The 26,980-nt window shown below is 38.9% G+C and overlaps 1 protein-coding gene across 1 annotated transcript; it reads left to right on the top strand.

Annotated features, from left to right (window-relative positions):
• The first annotated feature begins 73 nt into the window (after positions 1-73).
• Eif2a (eukaryotic translation initiation factor 2A) lies at positions 74-26,478 on the top strand. The gene is made up of 14 exons (XM_041659055.1): positions 74-202; positions 6,231-6,300; positions 7,640-7,714; positions 10,278-10,396; positions 12,730-12,829; positions 13,551-13,633; positions 14,315-14,388; positions 14,513-14,657; positions 14,818-14,934; positions 18,340-18,911; positions 20,500-20,613; positions 23,394-23,510; positions 24,950-25,015; positions 25,521-26,478. Exons 1-14 carry the CDS (start codon positions 151-153, stop codon positions 25,584-25,586), a joined length of 1,770 nt encoding a protein of 589 aa, XP_041514989.1. The 5' UTR covers positions 74-150; the 3' UTR covers positions 25,587-26,478.
• The last annotated feature ends 502 nt before the right edge of the window (positions 26,479-26,980 follow it).

Raw genomic sequence — 26,980 nt, 5'->3', positions numbered from 1 at the left:
CCCCCCTCCCGAGCTGCGCGTGCGCGCTCCGAGGCCGGAAGTGGCTTGGCCCCGACGCTGGCGGCGCCGGAAACCCCGGCTCGCGGTCTCGGAGCTTGGGGAGACGTGTAGAGGCCGGGTTCGGCCTTCGGTGAACTCTCACCCCGGCGCATGGGTTTCTCTTTCCGGGATAAGATGGCGCCGTCCACACCGCTGTTGACAGGTGAGTTCCAAAAGAGCGGGAGACCCTGTCTTCGGAGTGGTTGCTCCCCGTGTCTTTGCGCTGGAAGATTACCTGGCCAGCCTCGGAGTCCGACTCGTCTTTTCTCGTGGCTCGCGGAAGAGCCAGGCTGGCTTGTGGTTTATTCCACGATAGCGTGGCGATGGGAAGCGAAGCTTCCGTCTCTGGTGTTCCCTCCTCTCGGGTATCCGTCCATCATTCTTTATCGTCCACGGAATAGACAGACAACAAGAAAGTGCTGGTCGTGTGACCTCTGGTCTGCAGTGCTAGTGTTGCTCGGACCTTTCTTAAACCCCCTGCCTCTATATAACAGAAGAAACGCGACTGCACACATCAAATTCACCGGAGCTTAATTAAAATTTATGCACTCCCTATTTTTATGAGGTTTGCAAGGACTGAACAGGGAGCGAGAGAATGCTCGTGCAGGTTAGCTTTCATGGTGACGATGTGGCTTAGGGTGGCGGCAGTGAGCAGGAGCGTGCTAGTTTAAGGCTTTCGGTTGAAGCAGTTGTGAGCGTTTTAGAGGTAGAGCAGTAGAAGACTTGGGAGTTTGAAGCTGACACAATTCTTCGACAACATCAGGGAAGGACGAGATCGTTAGGAAGAACGTCTGCTTTTGGAAATTGGGAGTTATGTCCTTCTGAGGCATGGCGAAGCTTTTATACTTCTTGCCATTCTAGGAGTACATTTTAAAGTCTGTGCCTACTCCTATTCATTTAGACTACGATAATTTATCCATCAAGTATTTATAAAATGAAGGCTATAATCTGCTAAACGCTATGCCAGGCTGAGATGATTTTGTTTTGTTTAGATTTATTGTTTAATGTATGTGTCTGTGTGAGCATCCTTAAGAAGCCCAGAAGAGGGTGTTGGGCTTCCCTGGAGCTGGAGTTACAGTTGTGAGTCCCACCTTAAGTGAGTGTTGAGTACTGAACTGGGGTCTTGTGGACAAGCAGCAAGTACTCTCAATGTTTAAGCCATCTCTCCAGCCCTCTGAGACTGTTTAAATAGAATAATTATGTAATTAAATAAGTAGTTTTTCTAGCTTCATAAAGATGACTTTGTTAATTAGAGGTTTTAATATTAAATGAGTATTTGAATTCTATTTAAAAATTAGTACATTAAAAATCTATGAAGTGTTCTGCTCTGTCGAGGCAGTGTGAAGTCATTCCTGTTTAGCCCATCATGGACCACTTATAATCTTGAACTAGCTCTTTACGTTATTGCTTTTCCATCCCTTCTTATTTTGTATCCCACAAGTACTGAGTTGTTTGATAAAGTCCCTTAAACTATTCTTTGGGATTATCCTATTTCTGTTGATTTGGCAAGCTTCTTCCAAACAATTTCCCATGTTTCCCAGCCACTTTCTGAGCTATTTTTATACCTCCTATATGCTAGGGGAAGAATTTTTGTTTTTTAGCTTCACAAAGGAAGTTCTCCGTTCAGATATTTTCTTTCCCTGTTAGTCTGTAAACTTCTTGGCGTTAGGGGTAGAGCCTTATTCATCCACACCTTTTCAGTACCTAGTCCAGAACCCAGGACATAATAGACATTAAACAAAGGGAAAATAAATGAATGGAGAATAGATTGTTTGTGTACAATCAGGTAACAAAGAATGACAATTTTTCTTACAGTGCTCAGAGTTAAAGTCTTTGCTCTGACACTTTCTCATGGTCTCAGAATTCTTAGATGCCCAAAGATTACTCGGCCAGATATACACTATGAAATTGCAGCTTCAGGATAATACTCAGATATTTCCATCCTATTTTCTACCAGCACGCTGCTTATTCTTTTCAACATTCTTAGTTTTTAGTTTTTAAATTTCCAAATATTGTTTAACATACTTAAACTTTTAGATCTGTGAATAATTTGGAGCTTAACCGTGAATTTTATTGTTGTGATTCTGAGTCAGATATGAGCAAAGACCCTGTGAAAAACCATGTGAAAAGTGAGCTTTTAAACACTTCTTCTAGTGTCAGTGAATTCAAGTATTTATAAGACTTCAAAAATCTGTTTTCTGTGTTCCCTGGTTCTTGCTTTTCTTTCATTAAAGGAGGAGAATTCATGGTGGGCAGGTATTCAGCCCGTTTAGTAACGCTAAAGGACAGAGCGTTCGGTTGTTTGGCCAGCATTCCCGACAGAATTCTCAAGGCTGGCTGTCCGTGCCTTCGCTCTTACCCTTTTATCAACCAACTGTTAGTCAGGAGATCCGGACCAATGTTGCCTCACCTTTGAATATTCCTAAAGGAAGTTAGTGTTTTCTAAAGAGTGTAAAACTGACATCTATTATACCAGCTCCTGGTCGTCAAAAACGGCTTCACACTGAGTGTGCATACACACGTTTAGCAAACTTTGCGTTCTGTTTACTTTGTCACTTTCAAACATTTGTAATTATACTGAATGCTTTATCAGAACGCTATATATAGAGAAATGTATTGCAGTTTTTAAAAAGCTTTGAGTACAGATTTTTGTCTAAAAGTAAAACTATTTTTGGTAAAAGTTGAAGTCCATTTGCTTAATTTCTGCTATCCTGTCATTAAAGTATTACTAAAAATAATTTTTAAAAAAAATCTTTTTATTTGGCTATCATTTAAGACTCATGGAAGTTGCAGAACAGTAAGTCAAAAAGTACTTAGCCTTCCCACTGATCATATAACATAAAGATTGAATATTGTCAAAACTAGTACATAGTAGTCACACAGGAGTATCCACCAAACTGCAGTCCTTACTTAGGTTTTTTTTGGTTTATTTGTGTGTGTGTGTGTGTGTGTGTGTGTGTGTGTGTGTGTGACTAAGAGATTCTAGTTCATGTATGTCAAAGAAACTCGGGACAAATGGCTAGCCTTGGTGCCTATTGCACATTAAAGCATGTACTGGCCTCTGGGCTCTCACAGCATAGCAAGCACCTGTTGCAGAGCCCTGTGTGCTCTCAGCTCTTCCCCTCATACTCCTTGCCCTAAACCTCTAACCCAGGTGCTTCACTTCCCTCCCCTCCCCACAGCTCCCGAGTCCTATAAAAAATCTGCCGTTCTGTTCATGCTCTCTTGGCTGCGTCTCTCTTCCTCTTTCTCATGACCTGGTTCAGTTTGGACACTTCAGGTGCCTCTGGCTGTACTCTCCCTCATATCTACAATAAAAACTCCTCATCCATACCTTGGAGAAGTTATGTCCTCATTTTCATTTAATATACACATTCATGAAACCACTATTAGAATATAGCACAAGAGATGCTTGTATTTCCCTTTTACAATACAATTCTGAAGGTTCTAATCCTTGAAACTACCATTTTGTCATCTCAAAAGTATTGCATAAATGAAATAATAAAAAAGGTAGCTTTGGGTATTTTGTTTTTAAAGTTTCCTTTTTTTAGAATGTAAACATGAACAGCTGGATGTGGGAGCTCAAACTTTACTTTAATCCTTGCACAAAGGAGGCTTGATCAGGATTACTGTGAGTTCCAGGACAGCCTGAAGTACAATGTGAAACTCTGTCTCAAAAGTAAATATATCAGTAAAATAGAAATCAAATCAAGAAGTAAGAACATGAGCATGTTGAAAAGCAGTTGTTTAGTTTGGCTCGAGATTTCGCTTATCCTTTAAAAAGGCAGATACCGAGAATAGATCACGTGAGACATAAATGCTTCTTGAGCCGCAAAAACATGGCAGTTTTCACACTGGCTTTTAAAATGTTACATGTCGTTTTCTAAGACTTCAGTTCTGTGTGAGTATGGTTGACATGGATTTTGCTTTCCTTCTTTTTGTTTTCTCTTCCTTACTACTACTATTTTGGGGTTAACCATCTGCCCTGGTATGAAGTATAAATCTTAAATACAAACTTTAGAAAAGCCCTTATGGTTGTCTAAATATCCTGAGTCCTTCGACTGTTACCAGGAATGAAGAGTATAGGGGATCAATGCTACCAACGACAGTGCCACTAGAGCTGGGGAAAGAGGTCCTGCTCCAGAGCACGGGTAGCTAAGGTGAGATAAGGAAAAGCTTTCTGTTCTTTGTCATCCGTGCGCATGGGCTAAGCAGTGAGAGTGACAGGACACTTGGACCACATTCACATTTCATAGTTCCATTGCAGCCTTCTTGGGACTGTCCTGACAGTTTGCCATTCTAGTCTAGATCTGTATGTAAATTCTGGAAAAGCTCCCAGTGTATTAGATTCTACTACACCTTAGTGAGAGTGACCTTACACTGTCTAAATTTCTACATCGTGTACAACTAAGGTATGGCCTTAGTAAATGCCCTTGTTTGAAATTTTTTTGTTTGGTCCCTATAATGTTACCATGTGAATTATGCTGGATGTGGTAGCACATGCCTTTAATCCCAGCTCTAGGGGACAGAGCTAGTCAGATTTCTGTGAATTCAATGCCTGTCTGGTCTACTTAAAGTTTCAGGCCAGCCACGGCTACATAATGAGATACTGACTCTTAAAAAATTGATTATAGTATTAAGAAAATATAGCCTAGCCGGGCGGTGGTGGCGCACGCCTTTAATCCCAGCACTCGGGAGGCAGAGGCAGGCGGATCTCTGTGACTTCGAGACCAGCCTGGTCTACAAGAGCTAGTTCCAGGACAGGCTCCAAAGCCACAGAGAAACCCTGTCTCGAAAAAAAAAAAAAAAAAAAAAAAAAGAAAGAAAATATAGCCTATTCTAAATCCCAATGTATCTTATATACATTGCAGCAGGTTTGGTGCTGAGAAATGCTGCTGCCTTCCCTGTTTAGTAGCAGGATTTCAATGCTGTAAAGAATAAAACTTCAGGGCTATAGTGGTAGATACATTTATCTGAATGTATGTAAGATTGATCAACACACAAAGTAAATAATAATAGTGATAATGGGTTTATAATGTATTACTTCCTCTGGGCATGGTACCTCATTGGAGGCTGATCTCTGTGAGTTCCAGACCAACCTGGTCTACATAGAGAATTCTAACTAGGCCAGCTGGGGCTACTTCATGAGGCCTTGTCTCAAAAGAAAAAAAAAAAAGAAAAGGTTCAGCTGGGCAGTGGTGGTGCACACCTTTAATCCAGCACTGGGGAGGCAGAGGCAGGTGGATGGATCTCTCTGAGTTTGAGACTGCCTGATACCTAAAATTGAGCTAACTAATTCTTAGGCAAAGTATTTTTCTAATAACTGTCTCTTAACACTTCTTGGGAAAAGAAAGGAATGAAAAGTTAAGATTGGAGCTAAGCCCCACCCCATCTATTAGCTTCATTGCTTTCCTAGCAACTAAGAGAAGGGTGGAGGAGTCTGAGTTGGAGAAATGGAAGCCATGGACAGGAGTTAAACCTTCGTCCCTTGGGCACTTACAGTGCTGTTGAGGTCGCAGCCCACCACTAAGCCTGTTACATTCCTACAGTCCATCCTCATTCCTGCTTTTCATTCCTGCTGTTCCACCCTGAATCAAACTTCCACACCCTCCTGTGACACTACTACAGACTTTCTCCAGCCTGTTCATCTACATTGTACCAGACTGGTCTTTTCAAAATGCAAATCTGGTTTTAGAAATCAGCCTGAAAGTCTTGAGATTTTATTTTTAAAATACGTTATTTTAAGATACTTAACTTCAACATCCATTTTCTTCTAGGTCTGAGGCCTGTTTTCTTTTTCCAGCTTTTTTTAGCTCCTTTTTTTTTCTTTCTAGCTCCTTTCTGTTTTTTGATGCCCATTCCTAGCTTTTCCCTGGATTGTTTGAATTTGTTACTGTTCTCTTTGTTTAACTGTATCCAGCTAAGTTTGTGCCCTTTCTACTATGACACAGCCTTTTGTTTGGATGGTTACATTGTTTGAAGTTTTCCAGTTGCGTATTTATTTCTATTCAACTACATTATTTCTATGTGGAAGGCAGGAAAGTGGACTTGAAATGTTAGCATTCTGTAGTAGGAGGAAATGTTTCATGATTTTACTGTATTTTGAAAGCCCTTTGCTTTTCAGTAACGTTCAGTAATATCTCTGGGTCTTTCTTAGCATCGTAACCAAGCTTCTTTCCCTGTTTCTTTAGTCCGAGGATCAGAAGGACTGTACATGGTGAATGGACCACCACACTTTACAGAAAGCACAGTGCTTCCAAGGTACAGCTCTGTCAAATGATAAATAAGAAACATACAATGCACTCTGAAAGATTTTTGTTGATACTGATATTTCTTAAAATGTTAGAAAGTTTTTATGTGTATGGTTATTTTCCCTATGTGTGTGTCTATGCAACACTTGTGTGTGTGGTGCCATGGAATCAGAGGAGGGTGTTGTATTCCCTGGAGTTACAGGTAGTTGTGAGCTGGAAACTGAAGCTGGGTCTTCTGGAGGAGCCGTGAATGCTCTTGATTATGGAACCGTCTCTCAGCTCATTGACCAAAAAGGAAAATAATAGATAAGCTAGTACATGTATACTCATACACATTTACATTTGGCTAGGCGTTCATTGCTATTAGATATATTCACAGTGGCCATCTCCAGTAGAGAGTTGTACTACTTACAGTTTTAATTTCTTGCTGGAATGTTGACACCAGTCATATTTCTACAGATGATATTCAGAAGCCTGCACGCCATTTACTAAGATCTTTGTATTGCTTTTATACATTATGTCTCCACTGGGGAAATTGATGGAATAGCTTAGTCTTTCAAATCCTAGGGCCCTTTGGTCCTTGAGGGTATACTGTCCACTACTGTTTTTTATGCATATAGTGTGGGGCTGGTCTCTACCAAGCCTCTGCACTGCAGTCCCTCAGCTTGCTCAGAGGGGACAGCTGATAACTTTCACATTAAGTTTCATTGTTTTGGTTTCTTTGACCACTGTCTTAGTTGGTATTCTTTTGCGGTGAAAAGACACCATGCCATGGCAACCTAAGAAAGCATTTAATTGGGGCTTGCTTACATTTTCAGAGCCTTAGTCCATTGTTATCATGGTGGGAGACATGTTGGTATGTAGACAGACATGGTGCTGGAGAGTAGCCGAGAGTTAGTTCTACATTTGGACCTACAGTCAACAGGAGGAACGTGCCACTGGTTCTGATTTGAACATTGGAAACCTCAAAGCCCACTCTCCCCTCCCCCCCCCATACTTCCTCCAAGGAGTCCACACCTCCCAATCCTTCTCAAGTAGTGCCACTCCCTGATGATTAAATGTTCAAATCCATGAGCCTCTGCGGCCATTCTCATTCCAACCACCGCACCAAAAAATGATCTATTTCTGAAGGTTTATCTGTTTGCAAGAAGTTTCCAGCATATTTTACAATCTTTGCTGACATTTGCATTACAAGAGATTAAGGATTTAAATAGACAAAAACATTTTGGAATGTTCATAAAATTTGTTTAAGTTATTAAATCATTGAATTAATGGATTGTAGACTTCTAAATCAGATTTTTTGAAAAATATTACTAGTGCTTTTAAATTTAAACCTTTTCTTTTTTCAGGGAATCTGGAAAAAATTGCAAAGTCTACACTTTTAGTAAGGATGGGACATTGTTTGCCTGGAACAATGGAGAAAAGTTAGTGCTCATTTATGGAAGTTTTATGTGCACCATGAATATTACATAACTGGCATGGTTTGAAATACATGTACTCGGTTATCATTGGTAAAGTCTATCTTTTATTGTCATGTGTAGTGACCCTTAGAGATGTTCTTATACATAAGCCATGACCTGAGTTATGAAGTGACTCACAACTTAAAATTACTATGAAAAAAATATGGAGGAAATAAATTATTTTAAATAGTATTCTAAATCATTGGTTAGGGTTTCTTAGATTCACTATTTTCATTTAGAAAATAATTATTTTTTTGCTTGTTTACTGTATACTTAAATATCTAGTATTTTTGCTGTTAAATCAGTAATTAAGTACTTTTAGTTTTATTGTGTATAAAAGTATAGAAAGAATGATTAATATAGCTCATATTATGTAAACTATTAGATAACAAAAAAAGGAAAACAATTATATTCATTAAATGGTCATAGTTTTTAAAATCAGTCTTTTTTAATTTCCTATGGTCACTGCAGTATTTTATAGATCAAGAAAATGTCCAGATATCTCTTACTTGTTTTTCTTTTGTTGCTATCAAACATATGTATACTGTTAGGCTTTTCAAAAGAGAGAAAAATAATGCATTAGTTTGAAAATAATGAGTTTAAAAGTTCTTTATAGTGTTAATATATTCTAAAATTTTCTGAAAGTCAGATAAACATGATTTTTTAAAAATTAACTATTAAAGACTGCTAAATTAGTTGATTTGCTTTTTAGGCTATTGGCTAACCAGTAAAATTGCAAATCAATAATTTAATCACATTGAATCTTAGCCACAATGTTAAGGCTTTTTGTTTTGTTTTTGATACAGGGTCTCTGGATAGCCCTGGCTAGCCTCATATCACTGTGTAAATCAGGCTGGCCTGGAACTCACAGAGATCCACATGCCTCTGCCTCTTGAGTACTGGGACTAAAGTTGTGCACCACATTGGCCCAGCTTTTTTTTTAGTATATCCTTATATGCTATTTTAAATTGTGTCATCATTTTAATAGGTATTTTCTATATCAGATGCTAGTCTTTATTTTCTTAGAATGATGTTATCATAAAATAGTGTGTGTTGTTCCCGGACAAGGCAATCAGATATGGGTATTGATTGTGGTTTTGGTCAATTTGTAGTTACCCAATTCAGAAACTAACGGGTCTTTCCTTAAACAGGATTTTTAAAAGTTTTATTAAACTAGGAATATCACCAACAACAAAAACAAGAAAACCGATTTTAAAGTGTGTTTTTATAGTTTATAATTTGCAGAGGACCATTGGGTGTGGTGGTACACCTGTTCATTTGTGTTTTAGTGTGCAATATAGCCTCATTCTTACTGGATCTGCTTATCCTGACCTTGGTATCCTCCTCAGACATGACCACAATAAAATTTATTTCAGCAATTTCTTAAATAAGATGGGATATTACATATATATGCATGTATTAACCCTAAAAAGATTAATCATGGGTGTACCTAAACCTGTGGTCCACAGGCCAGATACCTTCCTGAATATCCTTTAATGCACTCCAGCACATTTATAGATGCAACATCATTATGGTGCCTTCTCTAAGGGTTGGACAATCTCCAATCTCAGCCTGTTTTTTTTTTTTTTTTTTTTTTTTTTTTTTTTTTTGAGGCAGTGTCTCTGTATAGTCCTGGCTGTTCTGGAATTCTGTAGATCAGCCTGGCCACGAACTCACAGAAATCTGCTTGCCTTTGCCTTCTGAGTGCTGGGATTAAAGGCATGTGCCACTATGTTTAGTTCAATTTTTGTTTTTTAAAATTTATTTATTTGTTTGTTTATTTACATGTATGTGGGTTATATGGGTGTTTGGCCTGTATGTGTGTTTCTGCACCATGTGTGTGATGTCCATAGAAGGCATAAGAAGCATCTCTGCAGCCCCAACCTGACACTTCAATGTAACATAGGGAAGTATGTCCGGACAAGCTGATTTCCAAAACTTGGCACTAATATTTATCAGTAATATGATAAATTATAGCTGATCAGATCAACTCATTTGATTTCTTTTTCAATTCTAAATGTTTTTTTTATAAAATTGAGATGCTGACACTTGGAAGGATTCAAATAAAAGGTTTGCAGAAAGTGGTAAGGCCACTGCCTGCGATTATGCAGGAAGCATCCAATATGAAGCAATATAGAACTACTTTTATTATATGGTTACACAGCAATTCTTAATAGGCCTATCCGTTAGACAGCTTTTGAAATCTTAACAGACTAGCTTACTATTACGGATTCTATTATAATGTAAACAGGGTGCTTCACCATTCTGCCTCATGCCTGCCTTCCCTTTGACTTGCTCAGTTGGAAGCCATATCACTTCTGGGTCTTTCTGCTAATTCTGTACTATTTATCAATACTTTTTGGATAAAATTTACATTGTGTTTCCTTGGTGGTTTTTGAAATTGCCTGAAAAGTAGTTTTTATGAAAAGTGAACAACTTGGAGTGTTCTGCATTTGAAAAGGGGCATGAATGTTTTAGTGCTGTTTCAAAATGGTATTTTTGCTGAAGTAATTTCTTTTGAAACCAGAGTAAATATAATCAATGTCACTAACAAGGGACTACTGCACTCCTTCGACCTCCCAAAAGCAGTTTGCCTTGAATTCTCGCCAAATAACACTGTCCTGGCAACGTGGCAGCCTTACACGAGTAAGTATTTTCCCCTTGAAAAGTATTCTAACAGGACTAAGTACATTTGGTGGGGGAAAAGCTAAATTTATAACCTTGTAAGATGGTAATTTAAGGTCAAGCAGACAGCCCACCCCTAACCCCCCATCGCCTGCCCTGATGACTAAGATTGCAAGTAAGCCACACCCTTTAAGCAGGCTCCAAGTAGCCCTGGCTGTCCTCACACATGGATGATCTTGAACTTCTGGTCTACTGTCTGCACTGCTGCTGGATGCTGAGATTTCAGGTATATAGCACCTTGCTCCATTCGTGTGGTGATTGAGACCAGACCCAGGGCTTCATGCATGCTAGACAAGCACCCTCCCATCTGAGTTACACCCACAGCCCCAGCCTTTTTCATCTTAACCAAGTACTCACAGTACTGTGACTGTAACTTTTAACTGTTAGGGTTTCTCAGAAAAAGTAACACGAACATTTTGTTCATAATTTCATGGATAGACGATTCATTACCATTGCCAACCTTAACGTCTGCAATGATGTAGCATTATCTTATATTAAATAAGAACTTTAACCTTTTTACTTTGAGGAAGCTCTCTGTAGCTTCTCTTATGCAAATTGCTAGCATCACTACTTTTGTGTTCCTCTCATTAAGTAAAATAAGGGTTACTTGGTGAAAGCACTGTGTCCTCTGCCAGTAAATATAATCACCCGGAAGACTGTTGGGTGGGGAGAAGCATATGGGTGTAGTATGGATATCCTGGACCCACAGGTGATTAATGAGGCAGGTGGATTCTATGAGTTAAAGGCCAGCCTGCTCTACAAAGTGAGTTTTAGGAAAGCCAGAGATACATAGTGAGACTTTGCCTCTAAATAAATAATAAATAAAGAAGCAAGCAAACAAATAATTTTTTTCAAAGGATGATTTATTAAAAAGAAATACTTGTGTTCCAGTTAGACAGAATGAAATGGCTCAAGTTTCATCACTTAAGATGGTAGGCAATTTCAAATGAATGAGTTATTTCTAGGATTTTACTTTTAATATTTTTGGACCATATTTCATTGCAAATAGCATAAGTCAGGAAGTAAAGTGAAAATGTAAGTTATGAGATAAAGGAGAAGAAAACTGCAAAGGAAAATTTAGAAGGGAAATAACTGTTGGCTAGAAAAGATCCGTAAAAATCTGGAATAATAATGATTTAGTCAACATTTTTTTTGTTTGTTTGTTTTGTTTTGTTTTTCGAGACAGAGTTTCTCTGTGGCTTTGGAGCCTGTCCTGGAACTAGCTCTGTAGACCAGGCTGGTCTCGAACTCACAGAGATCCGCCTGTCTCTGCCTCCCGAGTGCTGGGATTAAAGGCGTGTGCCACCACCGCTCGGCTCTTAGTCAACATTTTTATTAATCACTATAAGCAAAAGACAGTACAGTGGATAGAACATGAAACAAGCGTGTGTTATGACAGTGTGGAGCGTACCTGCCTGTGAGTCCTGTCCTGATGGGAGGCTGAAGCTGGAGGACTGTGAGGTGAAGAGTCAAACTAAATTGAGACCTTGTCTCCAAGAACAGAAAGGATAGGAAACTGTCCTGTTTGACACATTTAAAGCCATATAATGGTAATGACATAGGAACTTTCATATAGCCATGCTCTATCCATACAGAGAGAAAAAAGTGGTATAAAGGCTGTGTTAAGAACTTTTTATTAGGGCTGGGATGCAGCTCAGTTGGTGGAGTGCTTGCCAGCATTCATAAGGCCTCTGTTTGATCCCCACGCTACGTAAACTGGTTGAAGTATCACATGCTTGTAATTCTAGTACTTAGAGATCAGAAGTTCAACGTCACTCTTAGCAGGAATGTGAGGTCGGTCTAGGATATATATGACTGTCTAATATAAAAAAAGAAGGAAGAACGGGGTAAAACATTCTCTAACAATGGCAATAAATGAATGAATGAATGAATGAATGATAATAGTTCATTGTTGGTTATAAACCTTAGGGTTTTATTCTTTCCAGAGGCTTGAACTCTAATGAATCTTGTTTTTCCAAGTAAATTGAAGGGACTTTGAAAATCATAAATTATTAGTACAAACCTTTATGACTTAATCCCTTTGACAATAATGTCAGAATTAATAAATAAATCCGTCAAGTATTCTTAAAACTTATAAGCATTCATTTCAGAGATGGGCTTTAACTCAAACAACTGTCATGTTGTCATGGTTTTAGCAATGAATGATTAAAGACGAGGAAAAGTTGATTGTAGGCAATTCTTTTATTTAATATTCTTAATACTATTCAAGGTTTTTGTGAGCATGAAATCTTAACAACTGTTAGAAGACAATCACTATAAAATTTTTATTGCAGCTTCTAAAGATGGCACAGCTGGGGTACCCAACCTACAGCTTTATGACGTGAAAACTGGAACATGTTTGAAATCTTTCATACAGAAAAAAATGCAAAACTGGTAAATAAATGTTTTAAAGTGCTATTTAAAATATTTAGATTTATTTTAAGACTGTTTTGCCTGCATGTATATATGTTTACCTTACGTAAGCCTAGTGACCTTGGAGGTCAGAAGTCATCAGATCTTCCGGAACTAGTGTTATAGATGATTGTGAGCTACAATATGGGTGCTAGGAAATGAGCCCAGGTTGTCTGCAAGAACAAGTGGTTTTAAATATTGCTCTCTGGGGGCTGGAGAGATGGCTCAGTGGTTAAGAGCATTGCTTGCTCTTCCAAAGGTCCTGAGTTCAATTCCCAGCAACCACATGGTGGCTCACAACCATCTGTAATGAGGTCTGGTGCCCTCTTCTAGCCTGCAGGCATACATGTAGACAAAATATTGTATATTTTAAATATTGCTCTCTGGCCTGTTATCTCTCCAGTCCAGAAAGTGACATTTTCACGATATTGCTAATATCGTATATATTTGTTTTTTTTAGTATTGACTTTGAAAATAAATTATTCTAAAATCCTGTTGTTTAAGGGTTTTTAAGTCTATAGGTCTATATTATAGCAAAATATCCCTTTTAGTTTTTAAAAAGAAACAATATATTTTAATGATACACCATTTAATTATACTATTAGTACTGTTGGTAGCAGGTGTGATGTAAGTATTTTATCTTAAACAGCATCATGGCTTTAACAAGGTTTTACTCTTTCCAATTCTCTTTCTTTTGATATAGGTGTCCTTCCTGGTCAGATGATGAAGTTATCTGTGCACGGAATGTTAACAATGAAATTCACTTCTTTGAAAACAACAATTTTAGTATGAAAAGACTTACTAAATAACTTTATTATTTGCTTTAAATGCATTTTTCAAAGTTTTTTGTTTGTTTGTTTTCAGTGCTAAGAATCTGTGCCCAGGGTTTCACATCACTAGCCATATTCTAAATACACAGTTTTCCTTTCCTTGGTGGCAGTATAGGGTTAGGGCCATCCTAAATATTATTGTTGTGCTTATCCCGTTAGCTAAGGTAACACTATTGCTTATTAACATGGATTCTCATTGCTTAGGATACTGTAGTCAGTATCAGCTATCGTATTTATCAAATAGAATTTCTGTATACACATTTTACCCTAGCAAGCTGAGGCCGTCTTTCCCATCTAATGGACTCTATGAATTTTTTTACTATAAAGATTGGCATTTATTGGGGCATATGCCATGTGCTTGTCATTGTCATCAGTCCCTGAGAAGTTAGTGGGGTATAGTTAGCATCATCTTATTACTTGCCCAAGTTTACACACCTAGTAAATGGGTTGGTTATTGGAATTGAAGCCTAGTTCTTCCTGGCTCCCACCCATGCCTTTTCTGTCGGTTTGCTCTGCCTCATCTGCGTGAAACTGCAATGAACAATTTGTAGTTATAATAGCCTTTATAAAGAATTCTGAGTTTGATGTATTTTTGTTAACTTATTATCAATCTGTAATCCATTTCCTCTCATTTTAGACACAATTGCAAATAAATTACATTTGCAAAAAGTTAATGACTTTAATTTATCACCTGGAAGCCAACCTTATAAGGTAATTCCTGTTTTTATTTACTTATATAGAACTTAACTCTTTGCTCTTTTTTAAAAGTAATTCTAAAAACATCCATCTCAGATTTTATGCTTCTAAAATACACATTTGTGCATGTGTGTCTTAGGTGGCAGTCTATGTCCCAGGAAGTAAAGGTGCACCTTCATTTGTTAGATTATATCAGTACCCCAACTTTGCTGGACCTCATGCAGCCCTGGCCAATAAAAGCTTCTTTAAAGCTGATAAGGTTACGATGCTTTGGAATAAGAAAGGTATGATGAATAATTTTTAAATTTTGTTATCAGATATTAATTTTGACATTCTCACAAACACACACATACACACGTGCACACACACATATAAAGAAAGAAATGTATAGGTGATTTTTAACTTGTATTTTGAATCTAATTGGATACTGCTTCACTGTTATAGCTACTGCTGTGCTGGTAATCGCTAGTACAGAGGTTGACAAGACAGGAGCTTCCTACTATGGAGAACAAACTCTGCACTACATTGCCACAAATGGAGAGAGTGCTGTAGTACAATTACGTGAGTACGCCTTAACAGTTTCCTTGTGGTTAAGATCAATAGCAGTAAAAGAAAACACACACACACACACAATGCCATAAAGGTAATACAACCTAAATTGTTTGGTTTTTGTTTTTTGAGACAGGGTTTCTCTATATAATAGCCTGGCTGTTCTTTAACTTGCTTTGTAGACCAGAATAACTTCGAATTTGCAGAGATCCGCCTGCCTCTGCCTCCTGAGTGCTGGGTTTGAAGGCGTGTGCCACCATGCCTGGAACAGTCTAAATTCTTAATCAAGTGATAAACCCAAATACCATGATAACATTTCTGATAAAATTCCTCTTCATTGACAGACTTAAAGTCATCCTCAAGCAAGCCTGACTTTGGCAGACTCCAGTTAGTTTGTTAGCCTTATATCAGCTCTTGAGTAGGAGTAGAATCTCTGGGTGATGTGGTTTTCTATAGCTGCTTTCTGAGCACTTAACTAATGCAGCAAGCAGATATAGTAAGTTTAATAATTGCTGCAGAAATGAGAATAAGTTCTAACAATGTTACCTGAATATGCTAAATTAACTATAGAATAATAGTTATTTTACTTAGACTTCTTATTTTATTACTTTATGTGTCTGAGTGCTTTGCTTACATGTATGACTATATGCTGTGTGCACACATACCTGTGGCCCAAGAAGGTCAGAAGAGTGCACTGGAACTGGAATTACATTGGTCGTGAGCTGCCATTGGTTGCTGGGAGTTGAACCTCTGGTTTTCTGCAAGAGAACAAGTGGCACTTGGCTGCTGAGTCAACTCTCCAGCCCAGAATAATAGTTTTTCAATTCTAGCAGCTTCCTAATTTTTTCCCTTTGAATTGAACATGTGTAAGTAGAGAAATAGTCCATAGTTTCTCTCCAAAATGTCCTGTACCCACTGAAACAAGAAGTTAAACAGAGACCTGACGTATCGAGTAACTACAACAGATCTAAAGAAGGACGACACTGGATTTGTCTTTGTATAAATGAAATCACAGCTAAATAACAGCCTTTTAAATACAGTAAGACACACCAAGAAACACACTATAAGAGCCTATGGGATAAACTCTTCAGATAAACTCTAAACATTAATCAGTAAACTTTTATAAATGATGGCATTCCTCTCTTAGTTAATCTAAAATTTAACATTTTAATGCCAATCAGATTTTTTTTTTAAAAAAAAATCTAGATAAACTGGTCTGAAATTTGGTAATAAAAGATTAACACAAGACTATTTTGGAAACCATTAAGAAGCCATGGGAAATTTTGATACTACAAGATATTAAAATGTAAAACAGTTTAAGAGCATTTAGATCTGGCTTATGAAAAATTAATGTATGTATAAAATAAAATATATAGAAATAGATCTGTATATTTGTAGACATTAGTGTGTTATAAAATTAGCACTTATTTTATAAAATAAACATAAACATAAACATAATATAAACATTAAATATAACATTATTATAAAAGTGTGAGAAAACTTGGAATTATAAAAAATCTTGGAATAAAAAAAAGATTTTCTAAGCAAGACAAAAATCCTAAGGAAAATACAATAAATTTGTAATATGTAAAATCTTTTAGGTTTCTGTTAGAAGAATCTAACTTAGGTGAGCAAAAAGATTGTTTTTTTAAGCTGACAAGGTTAAGTGTAGTAATAAATACGTTTAATCCCAATATTTAGCAGATGGAGGAGGGTCAGAGATTCAAAGTCATTTTCATTTACATATTGAGTTCCAGTCTGACTTGAATTATAAGAGAACCCAGAAAAAATATCCAAAAATAACAACAAGCAGACAAGGGATATATGAGTATAAGAAAGGGTAAACTTGTGGTGGCGCACGCCTTTAATCCCAGCACTTGGGAGGCAGAGGCAGGCGGATCTCTGTGAGTTCGAGACCAGCCTGGTCTACAAGAGCTAGTTCCAGGACAGGCTCCAAAACCACAGAGAAACCCTGTCTCGAAGAACCAAAAAAAAAAACAAAACAAAAAAAGAAAGAAAGGGTAAACTTAATTTCAAAAGTTGCCTATGCCTACTCAATAACTGGGAAGAGAAATGGGAATTATAGGAAAATTAATCTACCAGAAAACAAATGAAATTTCTTTTAATTATTAAAAGATAGCACTAATTAAACAAAACCAAGTCATAAATTTAATCAGTAAAAATAAACTGTAGTGTGAACGTGAGGAGACCGCGCCCTAGAACCTACCGATGGGCATGGAGATAAACTGTAGTGTGAACGTGAGGAGACCCGCGCCCTAGAACCTACCGATGGGCATGGAGATAAACTGTAGTGTGAACGTGAGGAGACCCGTGCCCTAGAATCTACCGATGGGCATGGAGATAAACTGTAGTGTGAACGTGAGGAGACCCGTGCCCTAGAACCTACCGATGGGCATGGAAATAAACTGTAGTGTGAACGTGAGGAGACCCGTGCCCTAGAACCTACCGATGGGCATGGAAACCGGTGCAGCTGCTTCACAGAGCATTGTGGAACGTTGTGAGGGCATTGCCAAGTCAGTAACCTCACAGCTATCCTTTTTGTTTGTCTGTTTTCTGAGACAGTGTTTCTCTGTCACAGGCTGTCCTACTACTGGTTTTGTAGACCAGGCTGGCCCTGAATTCAGAGATCCACCTACCTCTGCCCTCTAAGTGCTGGATTAAAGGTGTGACCCACCACTGTCTGTCCATAGCTGCCTTCTTATGTTTGTCTGCACTTGCACTGGAGAAATGATCAGGGTAGTTTATAATGAATTACAGAGGCAGAGGCTGAGGCAGATTTTTAACATGATCATGTAGAAAAATCTCCAAAATATGGTATTAATGAAAGCCTAGAACTTTGTCATTTTTTTTTGTATTTAGAGAAGATGCTTTATTTCAAGAAAATATTCTAAAAGGATATTCAAGAAATGAAATGGGTTGCCTTGATAGACACTTTTTTTATGGCATGTGATTTTATATAGTTTGTATTTGTATAGTAATGTGCAGGTATTCATTCCAAAAAAAAAAAAAACAACAACAACCAGCTATTGCTGGACATGGTAGTCTGCGTCTCAGCCCTTTGGAGCTAGGATGATCATCTGAATTCAGGAATTTGACTAGCCTGGACATCCTAGCAAAGTCTCATTTTTAAAAATGTTTTTTATTTCTAGTAATAAAGTATTACAGTAAGTTTATATTGGCTTCCATGAGCCCATATTGCCAATGTGTTTAGAAGATAATAAAATTCTGTGGGAGTTCTTGGATGTATGATTATGTATTAATACTCATAGTATATCATAGTATATATTTTTAAAGTTTGAAAAAATGTTTGGCATGATTATGAATGTTATTTGTATCTTGCACTAGTGTTCATATAGTTTTTTTTACTGTTGATTTGTATCTTATATTTTTTTCTAGCAAAAAATGGCCCAATTTATGATGTTGTTTGGAATTCTAGCTCTACTGAGTTTTGTGCTGTTTATGGTTTTATGCCTGCGAAAGCGACGGTTTTCAACCTGAAGTGTGATCCTGTGTTTGATTTCGGGACTGGTCCTCGCAATGCAGCCTACTATAGCCCTCATGGACATATATTAGTCCTGGCTGGATTTGGAAATCTTCGGGGACAAATGGAAGTGTGGGATGTTAAAAGCTATAAACTGATCTCTAAACCAGTGGCTTCTGACTCTACGTATTTTGCCTGGTGCCCGGATGGCGAGCATATTTTAACTGCCACCTGTGCACCCAGGTTGCGTGTCAATAACGGGTTTAAGGTTTGGCATTATACTGGCTCTGTCTTGCATAAGTATGATGTGCCGTCGAATGGAGAATTATGGCAGGTGTCTTGGCAGCCATTTTTGGATGGAGTATTTCCAGCAAAAACAATAAAGTACCAAGCAGTGCCAAGTGAAGTACCTAGTGAGGAACCTAAAGTTACAACAGCTTATAGACCTCCAGCCTTAAGAAATAAACCAGTCACCAATTCCAAACTGGTAAGTAATAGCACAGGGGAAAGTGATTTTTTTGTGAAACTCTACAGCCCTTTCCTTCATTGCTTGTGTTGCTTAGTCCCTGCTTAGAATATACTCCAGAGAGCTCTGTAAGGCCCACAGAAGATGAAGATGCTGATCAACTCATATATTAAGCTGGCTGAAAGGTTAATTTAAGGGGGTTTACAGTTTAAAAACAATTTTTTATTCTTGAATTTCACATACATATGCAATTAAATATGATCATATCTACTCTCTATCTCCCAAACTGCCCTCATAATCCCCTCCCAGTTTCATGTTGTAGTTTTTTAAACAACCCTCCCTGTAAGTCCATTCAGTGCTGTCCATTTTGTGCATGGGTATGGGGCCATCTTTTGGCAAATGGGAGTCTTATCCATGACCATATCCTTAAAAGCAATTATTCCACTTCTCCCAACTATCACTTACCAATAATTCTTCAGTACGGGCTGTGGCCTTAGTATGTCAAATGACATATGACAAATCTATGTCAGAGTTTGGCTAGCTTGATCATATCAGCTAACCCCAATTGCTGTGAAACGTAAGAGCCACCTCTAACCAGAAGACAGCATTTTACAGCTCCCCTCCCTATCCTCCACCCCTTACGTTCTTTTCCGTAATGTTGCCTGAGTTTTGGTGATAGGGTGGGAGTTGTTACCTCCTCTTTTGGGCTTTCATAGCACTTTCACCAGTAAGAAATAAACCAGTCACCAATTCCAAACTGGTAAGTTATAGCACAGGGGAAAGTGATTTTGTGTGAAACTCTACAGCCCTTTCCTTCTGGTTTGTGAAAACACATTTATTATCCTCGGGCCATTAGTTCCTCACATTTCCTGAATATTGGTTAGATTCACATATACTTTCAAACTGTATTTCAGCGCTCAGAAGAACATTGATAAGTGGTCTGAATTTCTGTGTTGATATTAATAAAGAATATGTGAGCATGAACTCCATGTTCTTGAGGTTATTAGAGAAGTGGAGTCACACCCTAGCTGAATGTTCCTTTTAAAGGGGCTGAATAAACTGGTACCCAGAGAATTAGATAACACGTTCAAAGAATAAAACTTCTTATCCTTTTCCTGGCTTGCACAAAAAGAAAACTACATCCTTCTTTCTTGACTAAAAAAATCTCAAAAGCCTCTCAAATCCCATTGAGATAGCCTGTTTCAACAATACTTAACCTTTCAACTTAACTTTCCCAGTAAAGAGCTGTAACATGATTCTTGTTGTGAAGAAAACAAATGAGGTTGTTGCTTCGCAATGTTATTAATCACATCAAAACCCCACAGAGAAGCTGTTGTTACTCAAATTTCATGAGAACTACACGTCTCTAGTAGTCCTGAGACAAATTTCATTGTTTCTATAAACCAAAGTGAATTTTGCCTGGACTTTTGTAACTAGAAGATTCATATCAGCTAATAGGGAGGCCCTTATTTAGAACACTATTAAGAGATTTGAAACATTCCATGCCAGTTTTCTTAAATAATTCTGATAAAATTGTCCTAGACTAGTTAAGGTACTTAATTTGCTATTGGACTCCATTTCAGAAGTGCTTGTTTTACATTTTCCATAGCATGAAGATGAACCTCCCCAGAATATGAAACCACATCAAGGAAGTGACAAGCCGTTATCAAAAACAGCCCTTAAAAATCAAAGGAAGCATGAAGCTAAAAAAGCTGCAAAACAGGTATTTGGAGTAATGAGCTCTTCAAAACCAAGCCAAAAGCTACTTGATCTAGCTTTAACCCACGACATGTTAGCAATTACGTTCCTAAAGATGTGATTGTGATGTGAGAAAATGTAGTTGGAATTAGATGTCAGTAGCCAGGTAGCTTTCTCTTGTGCCTGCCTCTGAATTGGTATCTGTTAGTATCTATATCTTTATTAGGTAACTGCTAACCTCTTTCACTACCGTGGGATTCTGGCTAATAAAGTTGTAAAGATAGAAGATTTATTTTGACTCACAGGATTTTGTTTGTATGGTTCTGTAACAGGTTCTTGTCTTGTAGTGTGTGGCTGACATTCAAGTTATGATCCTCCTTCCTCATCCTCTTAACTGTTGAGGATGAGTGTATACCACTGTGTCTGTTTTTAGTGGTGCTAGGGACTGAACCTAGGGCTTTGCAGATGGTGGGCAAGTGATCTGCCTTTGGCCTACAGCTTCATCTCTTTGTAATTCATTTTATTCTCTTTATTGCCTTGGGCTTGTATAGCATATCAGGGCAGAAACCTGTTGTGGAGTAAGATACAGCTGTCGTTCCGCTGTGCTCTCGAGCATTCCCTTCCATTAGGCCCACCTCTTAGTAGCACTACCTTGGGGACCAAACCATTAATATATGAATCTAAAATCTAAAATGATAAAAAAGAAAAAGTCTGAAGACCCTAGACCTGACCTTGAGACCCGTGCTGGTGGATGGGACTGTGTCACGTGTTCTTACCGCAGACTCTTGATGGAAACTACAAGTGGTGTGGTTGGCTTTCCTGGAGAAACGTGTTTATCAAGAGAGGCTGAAAGAGGGGTGTGGCAGCTCACACCTGCAATCCCAGCACTTGGGAGGCTGAGTGTGAGGGCCATCTGGCCTAGGATACATAATGAGGCCAGGGAGGGCTACAGAATAAGGCTTTGTCTTCAAAATAAAGGAAAAGGGTTGAAAACCTGAAAATTTCATAACTGTTAAAGTATGTGTTACTCAGTATTACATTGCTACATAGAATTAATTTAATTGAAAATCTAAGTAATCAGAAATACGAAAAACTTAGAACTACTAAGTAATCAAAATGAAAGTTGACTAAAAATAATTTTTATTTATATACTTAAGCAAAGACCAGGTATTTGTAATAATTGATATAACTTGCAGTGTTATATTGTTCATTGTGATAGAGTGTTCAGCTGTATTGGGAATATCTGGTTGGTGAAGTCAGTAACCACATTTTTGAGATTTAGGCAGAGCAGATACCTTAGTCTATTTACTCTAGATAAAAATACCTTCCTTAGGTTGATAATTTCTAGTCAGTAGAAGCTTATTGGCACAGTTATTGTGGCTGGAGTCTCAGCAAGGTGGGGCTGGTCTCATTGCTTGGGGGAGGACTTCCTTTTTGTGTCCTTCCATAGTGGAGGACATAGAGTCTCCTAAGAATACACTAATCCCAGGCATGAAGTTGGAGCACTCATGCCCTAATCATTTCCGGGTACGGGGGTGCAGGTGTGTGTAGCTGTCAAGAGCCACCTTCCAACCTGTTGGGCCAGCACCCCCGTATTTCCCTGCTGTGCTGTTATATTCCAGGTTGGCTGGCCCATGAGTGAACTCCAGGTGTGCTTCTTCTGCTTCCTGACCCTCCCTGTCTAGTGTATCTGACTTTTAAAATGGGTTTTGAAGTTTGAACTTGTCCAAGTGAGCATGCACCCACTCCTGAGACACATCCACACACATGTGGAGGGGTGTTCCATGATAGACTTTTCCTGGGGAGTTGCAACACACTCATCTCTTCACCCACAACAGTCCAGAGTAACAATTGTACCAAAGTCCAGCTTGGTGAACCAGTAAGTTTTACTGGGGCTGCTAACAGGACTGTGGGTAAGGGGTTACTTATAAGGAACAGAGATGTCTCAAGGCAACTAGCGACATTGCTGAAAAGCCCAGCACAGCAGAGTGCTATCTATGTACAAACGCTGCAGCCCTGGTGCTCTCTGCGCAGCAGCTCCACTGTGTCTCTTCTCTTTAGCCTGGCAGTTGTCTACTCCTTTTATAACGCTGGGAGGGCCTTCAACTCTCTGCTTTCCAGGATCTGTGACCTTTTCTTCCCCTGCTCCCCTCCTTGGAGGGATTGTTTCATCAGGAGGAAATGTGCCCCAGTGAGGTTGAAGGGCAACCTAAGGTTGTCAGACTTGGCAACAAGCATCTTTTTTTTTTTCTTTTCTTTTTCGAGACAGGTTTTCTCTGTATAACAGCTCTAGTTGTCCTGGAATTCACTCTAGAGTAGGCTGTCCTCGAACTCACAGAGATCCACCTGCCTCTGCCTCCCGAGTGCTGGGATTAAAGGTGTGCGCCATCACTGCCCAACAACAAGCATCTTTACCTATTGAACCATCTCGCTGGCCCAATAATGTAATTTCAAAAGTTAGAATCACGTTATATTCTTCTAGAACTTGAAGTTGTTCTCTTTCATATTTTAGTTTATTATATATACTAATAGTATAATATATATAATACATATATTTGTATATATATATTACACTTCTAGAAATGTGTTTTAATTGGTCAGATTCAGGACCCCTGGGACCACACAGTTGAAGGAACCAATGCCTACGGGCTGTCCTCTGACCACACGTGTGCTGTGGTCTCCCTCCAGCATGTGGGTCCCAGGAACTGAACTTTGGCTGTCAGGCTTGTTGCCAAGCACCTTTACCCACTCGGCTGTCTCACACAGACTGAGAGGAAATAGCTGTGTAAATGTGTTTCCCCTTAGGAAGCAAGAAGTGATGTGGCTCCTACTCCTGTCCCTCAGAGTGCACCACGGAACACTATCGCCCAGTCTACTTCGGGAGATCCTGAAGTAGACAAAAAAATTAAGAATCTTAAGAAGGTGAGAGACTAAATGAAGAATAGGCATGTCATCAGGAGGCATGTTTGTGAGAGAAGCATCATTAAGAGTGGAACTCAGGCGCTCAACGGGGTTAGAGTCGGTAACAGTTCTCATTGTTCCTTTGTTTCCATGAATCACAAGTCAGTTCCAGTCACACATGCTTTAGCGACTGAAGCTGCTTAATCTGTTAATTTTGTAGTAATAAGGAACGATAGACATCTGTGTAGTAAAGGTGTTTCTTATTGTCATCACTGTGGGCTGGAGAGTGAGCCCAGGGCTCACAGATGCTAAACAAGTGCTGCTCTGCTGAGCTGCATTCCCAGCCCTGAATCCTGTCCTCGGCTTTCAGTGGCTCCCTTCGAGTTAGATGGGGACAAGTACTTTATTCCAGTTTATAACATGAACACACACACACACACACACACACACACACAGAAGGGAACTTACAGTGTGTGGGGGAAAGACTTCTAAGTCCAGAGACATTGTCCTGCCACTGTGCAGTGTTGAATTAGATGTTGACACCTGTGTTGTAGCTGTGAAACCATACCCGCACACTCACAACATCACTGAAAACTTGCTGTGCAAACCTCACAGTCCAGGTCTGATCTCAGCACTCACGGAGAGGTGACAGGAGAGGGAAAGCAGACTCTACAGGGTTCCTCTGCCTCCATGTACGCACCACAGCTTAGACACCTACACACAGAACAAGTAAAAAAACCCAAAATCTTGCAAAAACCTAGTTTGCCTAATCCCACGTTTTTATATTTAACTTTTTTATTTTTTATTTATTTATTTAATTTTTTTTTGGTTTTTCGAGACAGGGTTTCTCTGTAGCTTTGGTGCCTGTCCTGGAACTAGCTCTTGCAGACCAGGCTGGCCTCGAACTCACAGAGATCCGCCTGCCTCTGCCTCCCAAGTGCTGGGATTAAAGGCGTGCGCCATCACCACCCGGCTATATTTAACTTTTAAAAAGAATTTATCCTAACTTTTTTTTTTTCTTGTTGTTTTTGATTTTTGGGACAGAATTTCTTTATATAACAGCTCTGGCTGTCCTGGAACTCACTCTGCAGACTAGGCTAGCCTCAAGCTCACAGAGATCACACTTGCGTCTGCCTACCAGGTGTTGGTATTAAAGGTGTGTGTCATGACCACCTGGCTTGTCCTAGCATTTTTAATAGACTGTCTCTGAAAGAAATGAAGTACGATTGTTGTTGATAAAATAATTTGCATTAGCCGGGCATAGTGGCATACACCTTTAATTCCAGCACTCAAAAGGTAGAGGCAGGTGAATCTTTGTGAGTCTGAAGCCAGTCTGGTCTACAGAGTGAGTTTCAGGATAGCCTAAAATACACAGAGAAACCCGGAGGTGGGAGTGTGGGGGAGAATTGCTTTAGAAAGTAACTTTTCTTCTTTCTCCTTCCCTGTATTTGATTTCACAGAAACTAAAAGCAATAGAGCAGCTGAAAGAGCAGGCAGCCGCTGGTAAGCAGCTAGAGAAAAATCAGGTAAGGCTTCACTTGCCTTGTGGACTCATCAGCATACCCCACCCCCACCCCATGAGTGTAAGGAGAAAAGCGCAGAACTGACGAACTTGTCTGGGAAACTGCTTGTGAAATTCCTTCTAATACTTTTTAAATTTCTTTCTGCTACTCTTAAAGTTTTGTCTGTGGTAGGAGAAGCTGCCTTATATCACGGTGAATGAGTCACGTTCCTAAGGGGTATCCTAGTGGAGTCTCTGTAATACAAAGTAATGACAGCTGTAGGTAAATAGTGGACTCCCCTGTCTGTTGCGCTGGCCTGCTTGCCATCTCCCTCCCCTTGTTCTCAGTACTCTGAAGCACAAGCAGATGCAGGGAATCTTGAGCTGGAGTGACAGTATGACAGCTCTCTGCCGTGGGTCTGATAAAGTGTAAGAATATTCCATCTCTAAATTTTGTCCTTCATACTGTTAGGTTACAGATCCAATAATTATTTTCTATTTAATAATTTTATTGTTTGAAATGTTTGTAGTTGGAGAAAATTCAAAAAGAGACAGCCCTTCTCCAGGAGCTTGAAGACTTGGAATTGGGAGTGTGAAGATTCACAGAAATCAATTTGTTGGCAGGAAACACGTTTGTTAATCCCATGGTATTGATGGAATCTCTACATGCCCACCTTTAACATCAGTCTGTATTGTTAACTGTTTATCCAACACTGCATATGTGTGATTATTTAATGATGTCTATCAAGTTGACTTTGACATCTACATCCTGTATCATGTCAGTATGTGATAAAGAGAGATGGTTTCTTTAAGATGAGCTTGACAAATTGACAGACTTTTTTTAAAATAGGTAACAGAATTTCCTATATAAATAAATAATTAAAGACATTTTAAATTTATTTTTGCTTTCAAGTTAAGAAGTTCTTTATTATAAATTTACAGGATATATTATTCTTATAACAAAATATGAAGTGTATGTTGCTATCATGTCTATTTTTTATAAGTGAAGAAACTTAAGTCCAGAAAGTAAGAAATCTTTAGGGGCTGGGAAGATGGCTGCTTAGATAAGGACACTGGATCCAAGTTAGAGTTCCAGCACCACCTGCAGCCATGTCTGTTACTCCAGTTCCAGGGGATCTGACGCCTCCTTCTGGCCTCCACAGGCACCAGGCATGTACAGTTATACATGCAGGCAAAACACCCATACACTTAAAATAAAAATAAATATTTTAAAAAGAAAGCAACCTGGTAGTGTGTGGGAAGTGGAGTTGGACAGAAGTACTCTGACTCCAGAGTGCATGCGCTAGGTTCCTGTGGCACACTGCTGGTGTCCCGAGGGCAGTGACTGTCTGGTCCCGAACTGTGCTCACTCTTACTTTTATAAACACTGATAATTTATTCATCCACCAGTAAAGTTATTCACCTTTATTGGTATTGACTGTAAAAGGGCCTTTGAATTTTTGCCAGATTAATAAACTAAAAATGATATTTTTTTGTTATTGGTTACATCTATTTTTTTATTAGGGATGCATTTATGTGTTTTTTGCCAAATTTGTCAGTTGTTCATATTTTAGTAAATTGTTCTTCCTTTTGCTATTTCTCTATTTGACTTTTTGAAGATTTTTGTTGTTGGTTTTAAACATTTGTTTTAGCTGGGCAGTGGTGGTGCACGCCTTTAATCCCAGCACTTGGGAGGCAGAGGCAGGCGGATCTCTGTGAGTTCGAGACCAGCCTGGTCTACAGAGCTAGTTCCAGGACATGCTCCAAAACCACAGAGAAACCCTGCCTCGAAAAACCAAAAAAAAAAAAAAAACCAAAAAACTAAAAAACCATTTGTTTATTGGATGTTTAGGTGGGTGTGTTGGTGGGTGGCGTGTGCCGTGGCTCACACATGGAGGTCAGAAGACAATCTGTAGAAGTCGGTTCTCCTCCATGTGGTTTCTTAGCATCAGCTCAGGTTGTCGGGCTTGGCAACAAGACCCTTCCCCAC

The sequence above is a fragment of the Microtus oregoni genome, unplaced genomic scaffold (genome assembly GCF_018167655.1).
Source record: "Microtus oregoni isolate MIOR12 unplaced genomic scaffold, Mior012 000010F_ref0000083, whole genome shotgun sequence".
Taxonomy (NCBI): domain Eukaryota; kingdom Metazoa; phylum Chordata; class Mammalia; order Rodentia; family Cricetidae; genus Microtus; species Microtus oregoni.
The sequence above is the reverse complement of the archived record's forward strand: the minus strand, read 5'-3'. Positions and strand labels throughout refer to the sequence as shown.